At 42.1% G+C, this 13,480-nt stretch overlaps 1 protein-coding gene across 2 annotated transcripts in view; it reads right to left on the minus strand.

The window, feature by feature from the left end:
* The window catches only part of PAPPA2 (pappalysin 2), a 57,535-nt gene that overhangs the window by 19,728 nt on the left and 24,327 nt on the right, over positions 1-13,480 (minus strand). For both annotated transcript variants that reach the window (XM_075616640.1, XM_075616641.1), the window contains exons 8-14: positions 9,969-10,461; positions 8,415-8,543; positions 7,922-8,013; positions 7,589-7,785; positions 5,468-5,572; positions 5,165-5,300; positions 493-697 (exon numbers count right to left, since the gene is read on the minus strand). In XM_075616640.1, coding sequence (XP_075472755.1) covers positions 493-697; positions 5,165-5,300; positions 5,468-5,572; positions 7,589-7,785; positions 7,922-8,013; positions 8,415-8,543; positions 9,969-10,461 — 1,357 coding nt within the window. The remainder of the gene's footprint in view (positions 1-492; positions 698-5,164; positions 5,301-5,467; positions 5,573-7,588; positions 7,786-7,921; positions 8,014-8,414; positions 8,544-9,968; positions 10,462-13,480) is intronic.

Here is a 13,480-nt window from a genome sequence, read left to right on the forward strand (position 1 = left end):
CTAGTTAATTTAGTGAGGGCTGTTTCAGTGGAGTGAGCAGTGAGGAAGCCAGATTGTTGAGGGTCTAGGAGAAAATAGGTGTTGAGAAAATGGAGCAAGCGAGAGAATACAAGACATTCAAGAAGTTTAGAGGCAAAAGGCAGGAGGGAGACAGGTCGATAGTTAGAAAGACAGGTAGGGTCAAGCTTGCTGTTTTTGAGTAATGGTATAACTGTTGCATGTTTGAAGCATGTTTGAAGCAAGAGGGAACGGTACCAGAGTAGAGGGAGAAGTTAAAAATGTGTGTGAGCGTAGGGATTATAGTAGGAGCAAAAGGTTTCAGGATATGGGAGGGAATGGGGTCAAGTGGGCAGGTGGTAGAGGGAGAAGAGGAGGTCAGCAATGACACCTCTGTGACAGTGGATAAAGAGTCAAGGAATGCAGGAGGAGAGTTAGTAAGAGGTATATGATGGGAGGGGGATACAGAGGGGATGTCATGACCTCCTCCCATACCTGCACCTCTGTCCTGCTTGTGCCTGGAAGCTCCCCATGCCTGGATGGCTATGGTTGGTAGAGGACCTCATTGCCACTCCAGACATCCCCACCATTGGGGAGGAGAAGTTCAGAGTAAGTGAAACAGTTCTATACATTGGGCTGTTTTGGCCATTCAACCCATTCAAAACCAGCGGATTCTTCTGACAACAAAGCTCGTAGGTTCCTGGCAAAAGACAGAAGGTTTTATAAATCAATACAGCAAAATCATTTTCTGGTGTGTATATACATGCTATTAATATTGTATATTAAATGCTGCACAACCTTATTGTATATTCATGTTGTTCACAAGGTATTAGTGTAAGTGATGAGGATGAGCATAGCTAATCCCTTCTGATTTCCATAAATATTGTGAGACATCATATTGTAACATAAGGTAGCTGTCATGATAATCTTAATCTATGCAGTGTATTAGCAATATAGCAATACAGGGGTTAATGTGACATATTAAAAGTGCCTGCTTTGTTTCTCTATCTCACGTTAGGCTATCAGAGTCAAATCTGGCCAATATTAATGGGCCAACTTTTTATAAGTCAATTAGGCCATAAGGAGCAATATGTTTACAGGGGGAGTGATGGGTGGTGATGATGTGCAGGGTTATAGATGTAACCCTCCCTGCCCGGCTTCCTAGGGAGGTTACATTGGTGTGGTGTGTATATGACTACTCTGCATGGGTTACCTTGACTCAGGGGCTAGAATTCAGGCGGCTGGGTGATGAGGCAGCAAGCTCGTATAATAATGAGCACCAAGAACCTTTATAGCACAACTGTCATTTATTCGTGTTCCCAAACACAGGGACCATTCATCCATATATTGACAGGTTGCACTGTATTTTACATCAGACATACATGAATACTGTTCTTCGACCAGTGCCCTTGCTTAACACTTGAATGAAGGTACATATCTTGTTCCTTTACTGTGATAAGACCCGGGCCCCCCTTCTAATAGTTGTGGAACCTCTTTCCTCATTATTTCGGTAATACTAGGCCCATCGGGGATCCTGGTAGGTTCTGTATACGTAGCCCAATACCTATAGCTTCTATGGTTACTGCCATTTCAGCCTGAGAGGATTGTATGTGCAGATCCGTGGTTAGAGACGATCTGCCAGCATCTGGGACTCCTTGTTACTGAGGCCCCTCTGGCACATGTCGTTTCATACTTAGCACTTATCTTGGACTCCCTTAGTCTTTTCTAGGGATCCTAACTGACAAGGTTACTTTCCCTGTCTAGAACATGACAAAGTACAGGGCCTGGTCAATTCTATTACCTTAAGAACTTGGCTGTCTACTCGCCCCGAGGCCCCTCTCCTCATGTCTTCCTGGAGCCTAACCTTCCAGAAGAGTCTCTCCACCTCTTTAAATACCCCTGCGTGATGTCTGGATCACCATAGTAACAAAGGGCAGGCCTAGCCTACACTAACACTGCTAGTAACCCTTTAAGAGGGGGGTTACACAGATATAGATTCATCTGGCCATGCGTATCTTCCAGGGACCAAACAGCAACAGAATATGTAAAAAATGCAAGAAGCAGCGCACTGCCAAGGGAGCAAGGTGGGAAAAACTGAAAAACGTATTGTCTATCCAACATAACAAAAAAGGGGGTGCACCCCCTTTTTTTATGTTGGATAGACAATACATTTTTAAAAAATTCCCACCTTGCTCCCTGGGCAGTACGCTGCTTCTTGCATTTTTTGCATATTCTGTTGCTGTTTGAATCCTTATCAGCAGCTGGACACGCCTCCAAAGAATCTAGGTGGCTCTAGGAGTAGGTAAGATTTATTGAAGAAATATTACCATTCAAGATTTACTACAAAGATCTGGTGAGTTTTGGACTTTCATTACACATTTGTCTCTAATGAGGTTACGGCGAAGTGAGTATAATTTTTTTCTGTCACCTTCAGGAGAATTGAGAAATGTCACGCTCTAGTCACTCACCTAATAGTGCACCCACTCCATAGTAGAGCTTTACCTTTATGACTCATTTGTGGAAAATTAATAATAACAAATTCCAGGACTGTTGGAGCATCCACTACCTTCATATCTTGAACTGTATCTTCAAGGGAATTCGGGAGTGCTCTGGATAGCACAGGAGGGTGTGACCATGAGGGAATTCTCTAATTCCTTAAAGATTTACCAAATGCAAGGTAGTTAGAATATGATGTACCTCACAAGGATAAAGGATATAGATTTGTAAAATGTGAAGTCAATCGTATTAAATTATACAAAATATGCTAAGGTAGTTATGATGCATCTGTCAGATACATATTTCACCCTCAAAGATTAAAATAATACCAGCCAAGATGGGTGAGGGTAACATTATTCTGGGGTTTATGGGGAGAACGTTATAGGGTGTTTCATACATTCAGATGAATTTTCTCTCCCAGCCATTAAAGTCACAGGAGATGGATGAGTGGTAAAATATAACACGCCCAGGAGGGTCCCATTGCAAAGTTGCAGCATAAAACACATGCATTTTGGATATCAAAACTAGAATTCAACATAGATGGGTGTTGCATTAAATAACATGGATTCTCTTATTTCAACATCAAGCCCTCTTTGAAGGAATTTAGTAATGTAAGGGGTTAACCGGGTGGGATAACTCTGATATTGCCCCTCCCCATCATGTGATGAAGGATGACTGTGCAGAATGGATTGCCATTCCCTTGCGTCCCTTGTGACTAGTGATATCACCTTTAGGGACCCAATGTTCTAGGTTCCTCAGGAGTTCTGCAGAGGGCCTCATCATGAGTCCTGTAAATAGGCTTGTGTGTATAGATTAATGTACTAAGCGTGTCCTGTCCCTGGTCATTGTTTTCAGTTTAGGAATGTTGCCCTATTTAGTTATTAGCCCTATTTAGATAGCTAGATTCTTCTTATTCGGGAAGAGGAGTACTCAAATGCTTAGCAGGAGTTCTAAGAGTAGTAGCTCCGGAGCATAATAGGATCGGCCTCACCTGAAGGTAAGTTTCTGATCCAATATGCATGGACGAAGTATGCAGGACAGAGTAAGGGGATACTGATCCAGGAAAGCAGACTGTATTCCCATAGGGGCCCACTTGAGATGGGGCACTATTGACGCTATGCAGGAGGTTTCCAATCTAACCAATACGAAGTGAAACAAGCATAAGTACCTCCCCAGTGTAGGCGTGACAGCTACCAGGGGAAGAAGCACAGAGTAACTTTATGATTTGCCACAAGTTAATATGTCTAATGTGACGTGTGTCCATGTATGGCGAGCCTCGTAAATGGATATGAATAAAGCTCTTTTTGTACTGTACTATAACATCTCCAGGCACCCTTTATCATTCTATCTGCATATCCACGCCCAGCCTGCACTGACCCAGCGTCCTGAACAGGTATGAGAGACTGAATATTGCCATGCACATAGTTCAACTAGATGCAAATTCCTTAAGAGCCGGGCAAGGAGGCTTCAGGACATAACGTACCACGGATTGTATATTTTTATCCAGTTACATTCTGAAACTGCATTATTATATTCAGTGGTTGACAAATCACCAAAAAATCTACTCGCCACACAAAAAAAATCTACTCGCCACCTAGTACCAAACGTGTGCTGCTTGGGCCAATATTTACTCGCCCGGGGGTTAAATCCACTCGCCCGGGGCGAGCAAATGTATAGGTTTGTCGAACACTAATTATATTGTATGTCTTTGTAACATTCTTTTTCTGTAACTAAGCACGGTAGCACTTTTTGTATAATAAATGTAAAACTTAATACGTACTGTCTTTGGGCTCTGATTTAACCGACTACCTTTTAGAAGAGATTAACTGCATTTTCTGACACATTTTGCTACATTGTGTTTTTGTGTTAATTATATATTTTTCCAGTAAACAGGACCAAGGTCTCCAAAGATACAAACCTTCGATTATTCTTGGTGGTGGCAGTATTTTGAGGCAGTGTCTGACGAGTGAAGGATTTTGGGGTGGTATTGCTCATTTTGAGGGCCCCCACGGGGAGGTAAATGAGCCAGCAGGACGACTATATGTATTAACCCTTTTCACATACATAAGTCACGTGCTCACAGGTGGGGCGTATGTGACAGTAGCTATGGTAAGTAGAACTAATTGACTCATTATAAATCAAGATATATTCTGAAAAATCAAGAAAGCATATTATGTGCGTTTTACATGAAAATGGAAGATTCACATGATTTGTGGATGAATAAATGTTTTAAAAGAGCTACTATGAGTAGAAAGTCTGATTCAGTGTATCACATAGGGCTCCAGTAGTGTGACTTTTTGATCCAGTTTGGCAATTTGCAGACAGGTTATTCTGATAGCCATGAATGATAAAATATATTATATAAGCGATGTGTGTGATGGAACACATACTTGACGTCTAAGCAGATATTGTAAATAGTGTGTTAGTTGAGCATAAGCCATTTGCAGGGTTCACAACCCTACCAGATTTCTCACAAATAACAATGTGTAAGCAACCCAAAAGAAAATGTATTTTGCAGATGGGTTCGCTAAATGTTATTGAAAATATTTGGGTTTATGCAGTCTACGATTAGTAATTACAGAGCAAGACCTACAGTGTATGGGCCATTCAAGGTATCTCTTCTGCCAGAGAGGGATATAAATACATTGTGAACGTCATCTGCTTCACTCACCCAGGGAGTGGTTGTGTCCCATCACATCAGTCAGATGAGCAGTGACTGTGGATCTCTGAGAGCTGCCTGGGATGGAGCCATCAGCCGCCAGGTATACAAGGAAAGAATCTGCAAGACTCGGTTTATCAAAGCCCACCTAAACAAAGGGAGGTTAACAATGAGAAAGTAAGGGTCTATGTGAGTGGATTCAAGCTACACTATAATAGATTTCCCGAAGGATGTTACTCACATAATAAACAATGTTAAAATAGACTACTTGATACATAGATCCCACAGAATAAAGCCTCCCAGCAGCTAGAATACCTTTAACCACACACGTTCCTCCCGTGATATGTTGAGTTTCACTGCACAGGGGAACCATGCCGATAGCTCTTGGGGCTCAGACATTGCAGTGGAAGGCTGGCAGCTCTAGGCAGAGACAAAAGGCATGTGCATTTAACCTTGGCCCCTTCAATTCATCAATGTACAAAGACAAATAACAAAAAAAAACAGGTATAAAAAGGGAAGGTGTAAATGACAAAGGCCATTCTTCAATGTATGTATGTATGTCTTTATTTATATAGCGCCATTAATGTACATAGAGCTTCACAGCAGTAATATACGTGACAATCATTTAAATAATAAATAATATAAATAGCCCATAAAGGGGAGAAGTGCTTCAGACATAAAAGTAACATTTAGGAAAAGGAATCCCTGCTTCAAAGAGCTTACAATCTAATTTGTTGGTAGGAAGAACGTACAGAGACAGTAGGAGGGCATTCTGGTAAGTGCGTCTGCAATGAGCCAAGGTTAATGTATGAGGTTTTAATTATCAGCCATGGAGCTACTCATATGCTTCCTTAAGCAGGTGTGTTTTAAGGTGGGTCTTAAAGGTGGATAGAGAGGGTGCTAGTCGGATATTGAGGGGAAGGGCATTCCAAAGGTGTGGGGCAGTCAGTAAGAAGGGTTTAACGCAGGAGAGGGCTTTAGATACAAAAGGGGTAGAGAGAAGACATCCTTAAGCAGAATGCAAGAGTCGGGATGGTGTACAGGGAGAAATTATGACTAAGATGTAAGGAGGAGCAGAAGAGTGTAAAGCTTTAAAAGTGAGAAGGAGAATTGAGTGTGTTGTACAGGATTTGATAGAAAGCCAGGTGATGGATTTAAACAGGGGAGACATCGAGACAGACTTCGGAGAGAGTAGGATGATTCTGGCAGCAGCATTTAGGATAGATTGTAGGGGAGACAGGTGAGAGGCAGGAAGGCCAGACAGCAGAAGGTTACAATAGTCGAGACGGGAGAGAATGAGGGTCTGTGTCAAAGTTTTGCAGTCGAGCAACAGAGGAAAAGGCATATCTTGGTAATATTGCGGTGGAAAAAATTACAGTTTTTTTGCTACCTTTTGAATGTGAGAGGAGAATGTAAGAGAGGAGTCGAGTGTGACCCCTAGGCAGCGTGCTTGGGCTACCGGGTGAATGATAGTGCTTCCAACTGTAATGTGGAAGGAGGAAATAGGGCCAGGTTTGGGAAAAAGTATGAGGAGCTCTGTTTTAGCAAAGTTAAGTTTAAGTAGGCGGAGGGCCATCCAGGATGATATAGCAGATAGACATTCAGAAACTTTAGTCTGTACAGCAGGTTTAAGGTCAGGGGTGAAAAAGTACATTTGTGTGTCATCAGCGCAGAGGGGATATTTGAACCCAATAGATGTGATTAGGTCACCTAGAGAGAGTGTGTAAAGAGAAAAGAGAAGTCCCAGGACAGAGCCCTGGGGTACCCCCACAGAGAGATCGATAGAGGAGGAGGTGTTTGCAAAAGAGACACTGAAAGTACGATGGCAGAAGTAAGAGGAGATCCAGGATAGAGCATTGTTACGAATGCCAAAAGTATGGAGGATGTGAAGGAGAGGAGGGTGGTCCAAAGTATCAAATACTGCAGAGAGGTCAAGTAATATGAGCAGAGTCTAATGACTTCTGTCTGTGGCAGCATGGAGGTCATTAGTTATTTTAGTGATGGCTGTTTCAGTGAAGTGAGCAGTGCGGAAGCCAGATTGTAGAGGGTCTAGAAAAGAATAGGTGTTGAGAAAATGGAGCAAGCGAGAGAATACAAGACGTTCAAGGAGTCTAGAGGCAAAAGGCAGGAGGGAGACAGGTCGATAGTTAGAAAGACAGGTAGGGTCATGCATGCTGTTTTTGAGTAATGGTATAACTGTTGCATGTTTGAAGGAAGAGGGAAATATGCTTCTAAGCCTCTTCCCTGGAGAAGATTTTAGTCCCATTCATTTTGCTCCCTTCTCCAGGACTGGGAAGCAACTTCACAACTTAATAAATAGGGGCCAGAGAGAAGAGGGGTTTTCCATTGTGAGAGAAGGGAATGCTGTATAGCGAGAAAAGGGGTAGTCCATTTTAGGGGGCAACATATCAAAAACAAATAGACATATTTATTCACCTTTTGGGCTGGCTCTTGAATTACTGCAGAAACTGGGCACTTCCTGGGATCTTGGTGGGAGGTGAAAGCCTGGGATGCCCATTGGATACTGTACTGCTGTGATCTTTGTCCCCCGCAGTTAGCTGATATCCCAATGCTGTTGTCAGGGGATTCCCTGGCACTGTCCTCATCCTGTACATGACACAGACTGGGTTCCCCTACCAAGAGAAACGAACTCTGGTTCTTACGAATCCAATAAAGACATCAATCCTAGCACTCAGAAATCTGCCCTCTTCCAGACATATACTTCCACCCCTACAATTCTACTCTGTGTCTTGCAAACATAAGACTCACCACTGCAGATGTAGTTTTGCACCTGTTCACACTTCCGAGAGCAGCCATCTCCATCACGGAGCCCCCCATCATCACACTCCTCTCCCTGCTCCCTGCAGACATAGTTATGTACAGTCATTGAGAGGATGACGACAGCACGTATCACTGCACATGTGAGTGTTAGGGCCAGGCTATGCACTTTTACACCCATCTATGTGTTTTTATTTGAAGCAAAGCCCCTCGATTGCAATTGGTTCACATTGGTGCTTGATGGGAATGAACCTTAAATTAAATCTTCGGCCGTCCTTTCCTGTGGCAGTATTTTCTAGCACTGCCGATACATTGAGAGGATTGACTTGACCACTCTAATTTAGTTCATGCAGCCTCACACTACTAGCTGGAAAGGGGATAAACTATGTGTGGCAGCCAGATATTCAGCTATAAAAGTAGTCAACGTTAAGCTTTGCACCTGAGTATAACAGAACCTTAAGATCTTCAAGCCCTTCCAACTTACTCATTAACTACTCCATCTCCACAAAATGGGGCTCCATGTATGTGGGTGAGCAGAGGTGACGGCTCCCCCACTGCAGTCCCAGCTCCCACCTGCACATGATACTGGTATGTCAGGCCTGGAGTGACTTCCCTGCATAGGTAACACAATCAAACACACATTAACACACACATTATACAGTAGTTAGTATAATATTAGCATTATATGGAGCCTGATGTGAACACCACCGAGGAGAGAATATGGACTCGCTCTCTTCATCAGAATGACACTGTAATTGTGTGTCCTTCCTTTTGAGGCATAAAAGTGATCAATCTCAGCAACATAGAAATAAATAGTTGACAATAATGTATTTTCAACACTATATGACCTTAGGATGTATTTCTTTTTAACCTCTACTTTATTTTACATCTACACATCTGTTGAGAGGCTGATTTATATAGTAAGACTTTATTAAATATATTCTTTTTAACATTTATCCTGAGTTATTCAGTGAATAAGATCTCATAGTTCTGCATAGGCTTCCTTGTTTGAGAGGTTAGCCAGTGTGTATATTTGCTATGGATTGAATAGGGTCTCCAAACCTGTCCTCGAGAGCTGCACACAGGCCAGCTTTTATGGATATCCCTGTTTCAGCACAGGTGGCTCAATCAGTGCCTCAGTGCTTGACTGAGCTATTGATTGAGCCACCTGTGCTGAAACAGGGATATCCATAAAAGCTGGCCTGTGTGCAGCTCTTGAGGACAGGTTTGGAGACCCATGGATTAACCAATCGTATAGTTGTTGTTAACACTTTTCAAGAAATGGTGCATGCACTGTACATCTCACTAGGTCATAGCCGGAGAATATGAAGGTCACATGGATAAGATAGGGAGGTGGGAGGGCAGCAGCATTCAAATATGATAATAAAGGAACAGACCTTCTGAACTACATTGTAGCTCCTAGTCAAGTAGTCAACAAAAACAGTTCTCAGTGCTTCCTTAAAAGATAGTGCCTGTGCTGGGGACCTGTAAGTACATCCACATTTTCTATCTATCTTCATGATAAGCAACTTACAAATATTGGGCAATATTTACTAAGAAGTGTGTCCTTCTGTGCCCCTTTAGTAGAAGATACCCTACAGCCCCATTTACAATGGGCCATATTTACAAAGCAGTCTTACTCCATAAAACCCATTCCAAGCTGGAAGACAACCTAATGCCCGCCATATTTAAAAGCAATTAATTGCTACAGTGAAATTAATAGCAGATTGTATTCAAAAAAATGAAACCACCCACATATTGTTAATTTATTTCAAGGGCAGTAACTTATTATCTTTAGCACGATTTCCCAAGCACCCTGTCCTATTATATTCCTCCCACACAGACAAATACTTATTTACATCACCCATGTCTAATAATGATCTTACGTGTCTCATATTCTTCTCTGCCATACATGTCCACATTACACACTGCGCTGTATTAGGTCTTACTCTCCATCATGTCTAGTCTTCTGTCTTGCTATATTGCTTACATACTCTGCATCTTTAGGGCCATGTTGCCATACTGGCATTGTACTCACGTATCTGTAAATGAGCGGTAAGACTGGGTCCATATTCCTTGACGTTCTTTCTGGAAAGGAGGGTCCCTGAGAACCCTGTACCTCACAGGCCTGCAGGACAAGCACAAAGGACTGTGAGGTTTGGACACCAGGAGAGCTGCATCTATCTCCATCCTCTCGTCAAAGGTGTAAATACGAACTCCGGTAACCCTTTTATCCAAATTCAACCTGAGGGTGAGTGGCATATCACAGAAAGCCTGCTTAGCTCCTAGGCGCAATGTTTCTCCATGCTCCATAAGCACCTCAATGTCTGACAGTGAATTGGGTAAGTTGGGGGAGAGGTAAGTTATCCATATAGTGAGGGTCTGTGGAAGTACAGGAATCAGGAAGTGGAGCTCCAGCATGCAGCCATCAGGATGAGGACATGGAACTGTCATATTGGTGTGGTAGAGGTGGAGTTCAGGGCTCCAGGCTTGTAGGCTCGGCTCACAGGGCTGATCCACATCTGGAGGACCTGGACGGAAATAGAAACTGACTCCTGTTAGGAGTTCGATATCCCACAGACGTACCACTGAACTTAAATTCTTTGCACAGAGATCACAGGACTAAATCACAGAGCAATTTCTATTAGAAACACTGACCGAAATCATCCAGGCATCTTTACCCAGATTTATCAGCAATTGATCAAGAAAGTTCTTTTGCCCAACTACCTTAAGACTAAGTTATCAACTAACAGAGATAATAGATAAAATGACATAATCAGAGAAACGGCTCCATTTGGCGATGTCAATATAGGAGATGAGAGAACTACATTAAAAGGTGCCTGCCACATACATGCTGGCCCACACTAGGAAGTGCATGAAAACAATGACAAATCCTCATACAACAGGCAGAAGGAGAAAAGACACACAAATCCAGAGGGGGGGTAGATCCCCAATGGAGCAAGAAACCCAGGGCTGCACTCTTGATAAAAATAAATGTGGACTATACAGGATACAGAGTCCTATGCGAAACGGCCCGTCGGTTTTAGATGACGTCATTCCTTTGACGTCGGTGGGGGAGAGCAGGATGATGCCAGGAGCTCCGGTGTACCGAGCCATCTAGCAGCCACGCTGCAGACCGGGTAGTATTAGACACTGTCTCGGATTACATGCATGATTTATGCTGGCTGTATGACCCAACGTGTAGTGAGAGAGCACTAGGAGGGTGTATACAAACGGCTCCCTATTAAGAGGAGTGGCGGCAGATTTATATATGCATCACGTTAACACCAGAGTTGTTTCTTTGTATAATTTATGCAGAGATACATGTCCTTTGTGCTCTTTTGTGTCAAGCTACGTTACACGATCTAATATGTAGTGAGAGAGCACTAGGAGGGTATATATAGAGGACTAGTGGCATATTTTGCATGCGTCACGCTAACACCAGTGTTGTTTCTTTGTATACTGATGCAGAGATACATGTACTCTGTGCTCATTTGTGTCAAGTTAAGAAATGAGGAACAACAAGGAGATTGTATACTGATACAGACATATATGTTGATTATACCCATTGTGTCAAACTAGGAAACTAGTAACAATAAGGACAATATAGCTGATTGTAGCTACCTTTAAGTATACACCGCTGGGCTCTTCTGGCTATTTGAGACTTGTATCAGGCATTTTTATTAGTTTTATGTATACTATACAACAATGTATGCATTCAACATATCTGGTATATGAGAATCTCCTCACCCTGGTCACCACCTACCCTAATTTTTAACACACTTCTTCTCCTTATCCTATACCCCCCTGTATTTCCTTTCCCTAGAATTTAATAAAACTTTATTGTTTTGCGTTGCGTAGCACAGGGTTATTGACCCGGAATATATTGTATAGTCCACATTTATTTTTCTCAAGAGTGCAGCCCTGGGTTTCTTGCTCCATTGGGGATCTACCCCCCCCCCCCTCTGGATTTGTGTGTCCATATCAGTTTTACCCTATGCACCATGAGTTAATTAGATTTGAATATTTTGAATAGTTGGAGAGCGATGAGCATCTGTGTATTTGTCTGAAGGAGAAAAGACACTGACTGAGAACAATGACACAGAGTTTGAAATCTGGTTCAATTCCTGGTGTCGGCTCTCTTGTGATCTTGTGACAAGACACTTTATCTCTCTGTGCATTAGGCACCAACAAATAGATTGCAAGCTCTAAGGGGCAGGGACCCATGCCTGCAAAAATGTACAATTAATTAAAAACAACCCTTTGCCTAAAAATGCCTTGCCTATCACTGTATTTATCTATACCCTAAAGGGCCCGATAAATACATTGGCAATCAATGGGCAAGAAAGAAAAATACAATCGAAAAACAAAAATGACATACAGTACATTCAATGTTTTTATTACCTTTAGATGTCTTCCACCTCCAATTCCCGGTGTATCTGGAAGCTCACCATCCGCGACGCAATGATCCTCAGCTTCACGTAAATATAGTCCTTCAATCTTCTTCTTTTCTTCAATCTTCTTTCCTTGTAATCCATTGTAATCCACCAACGGATTTCATTTTATAATAATAATAATAATATTTGTTTGTTCTTGTATAGCGCTGCTTGTTTTACATAGCGCTTTACAGAGTCATTTTGCAGACACAGTCCCTGCACCGTGGAGCTTACAATCTATGTTTTTGGTGCCTGAGGCACAGGGAGATAAAGTGACTTGGCCAAGGTTACAAGGAGCCGACATCGGGAACTGAACCAGGTTCTTCCAGTGTCGTTACTCACTGAGCCACTCCTTCACCCAACTGCTTCTTAAGCTAAAATGAGACAGAACTGGCCTTATATAAGGCCTGTGATGTCACATTTTATGGTCAGATGGTACAGCTCCAATCCGATTGGATGGTGTACCATGTGAGGTTTTTTTTTTTAAGGATGTAACATCATCTCCAAGGGAGGTACCTCACATCCTTAAACCAAAATGTTTTATGGATTACAGTGGATTACAAGGAAAGAAGATCGAATAAAAGATGAAGAATGAAGAACTGGATTTACCTGAAGCTGAGGATCATTGCGTCATGGATCTAAAGGTAAAAAAAACATTCAATGTATGTAATTTTTGTTTTTCAGTTTTTTTTTAGCGTATTTTTTCATTTATTTTTCTCGCCCATTGACTGCCAATGTATTTATCTGTGTATAGATAAATACAGTAACAGGCAATGCTTTTTTAGGCAAATGGTTGTTTTTAATTAATTGTTATGTTTTCTATTTCTGTTTATTGTTTTCAGTTAATTGTTATGTATTTGTAGGGCTTGTTTTTATTTCATTTTTGGCTTGTTTAGGCTTTTGATTTCTTTTATTCTTGTGTTGTTTAGGTGATTGGGGTCTTTAATCTTTTTATATCAGTAGCAATGTTTAAATCTCCTGTGTCACGTGACCGGGGCATTTAAATGCATTTAAATGCATAGGAGATACCGGCGCCCCATAACGGGGCCTGTATCTCAGGAAGCAGGTGTCCCCAGACCTGATATCAACACGGTTCTGCTCCGGAGACCCCTGC

Source organism: Ascaphus truei, chromosome 10 (genome assembly GCF_040206685.1).
Source record: "Ascaphus truei isolate aAscTru1 chromosome 10, aAscTru1.hap1, whole genome shotgun sequence".
NCBI classification, from domain to species: Eukaryota; Metazoa; Chordata; class Amphibia; order Anura; family Ascaphidae; genus Ascaphus; species Ascaphus truei.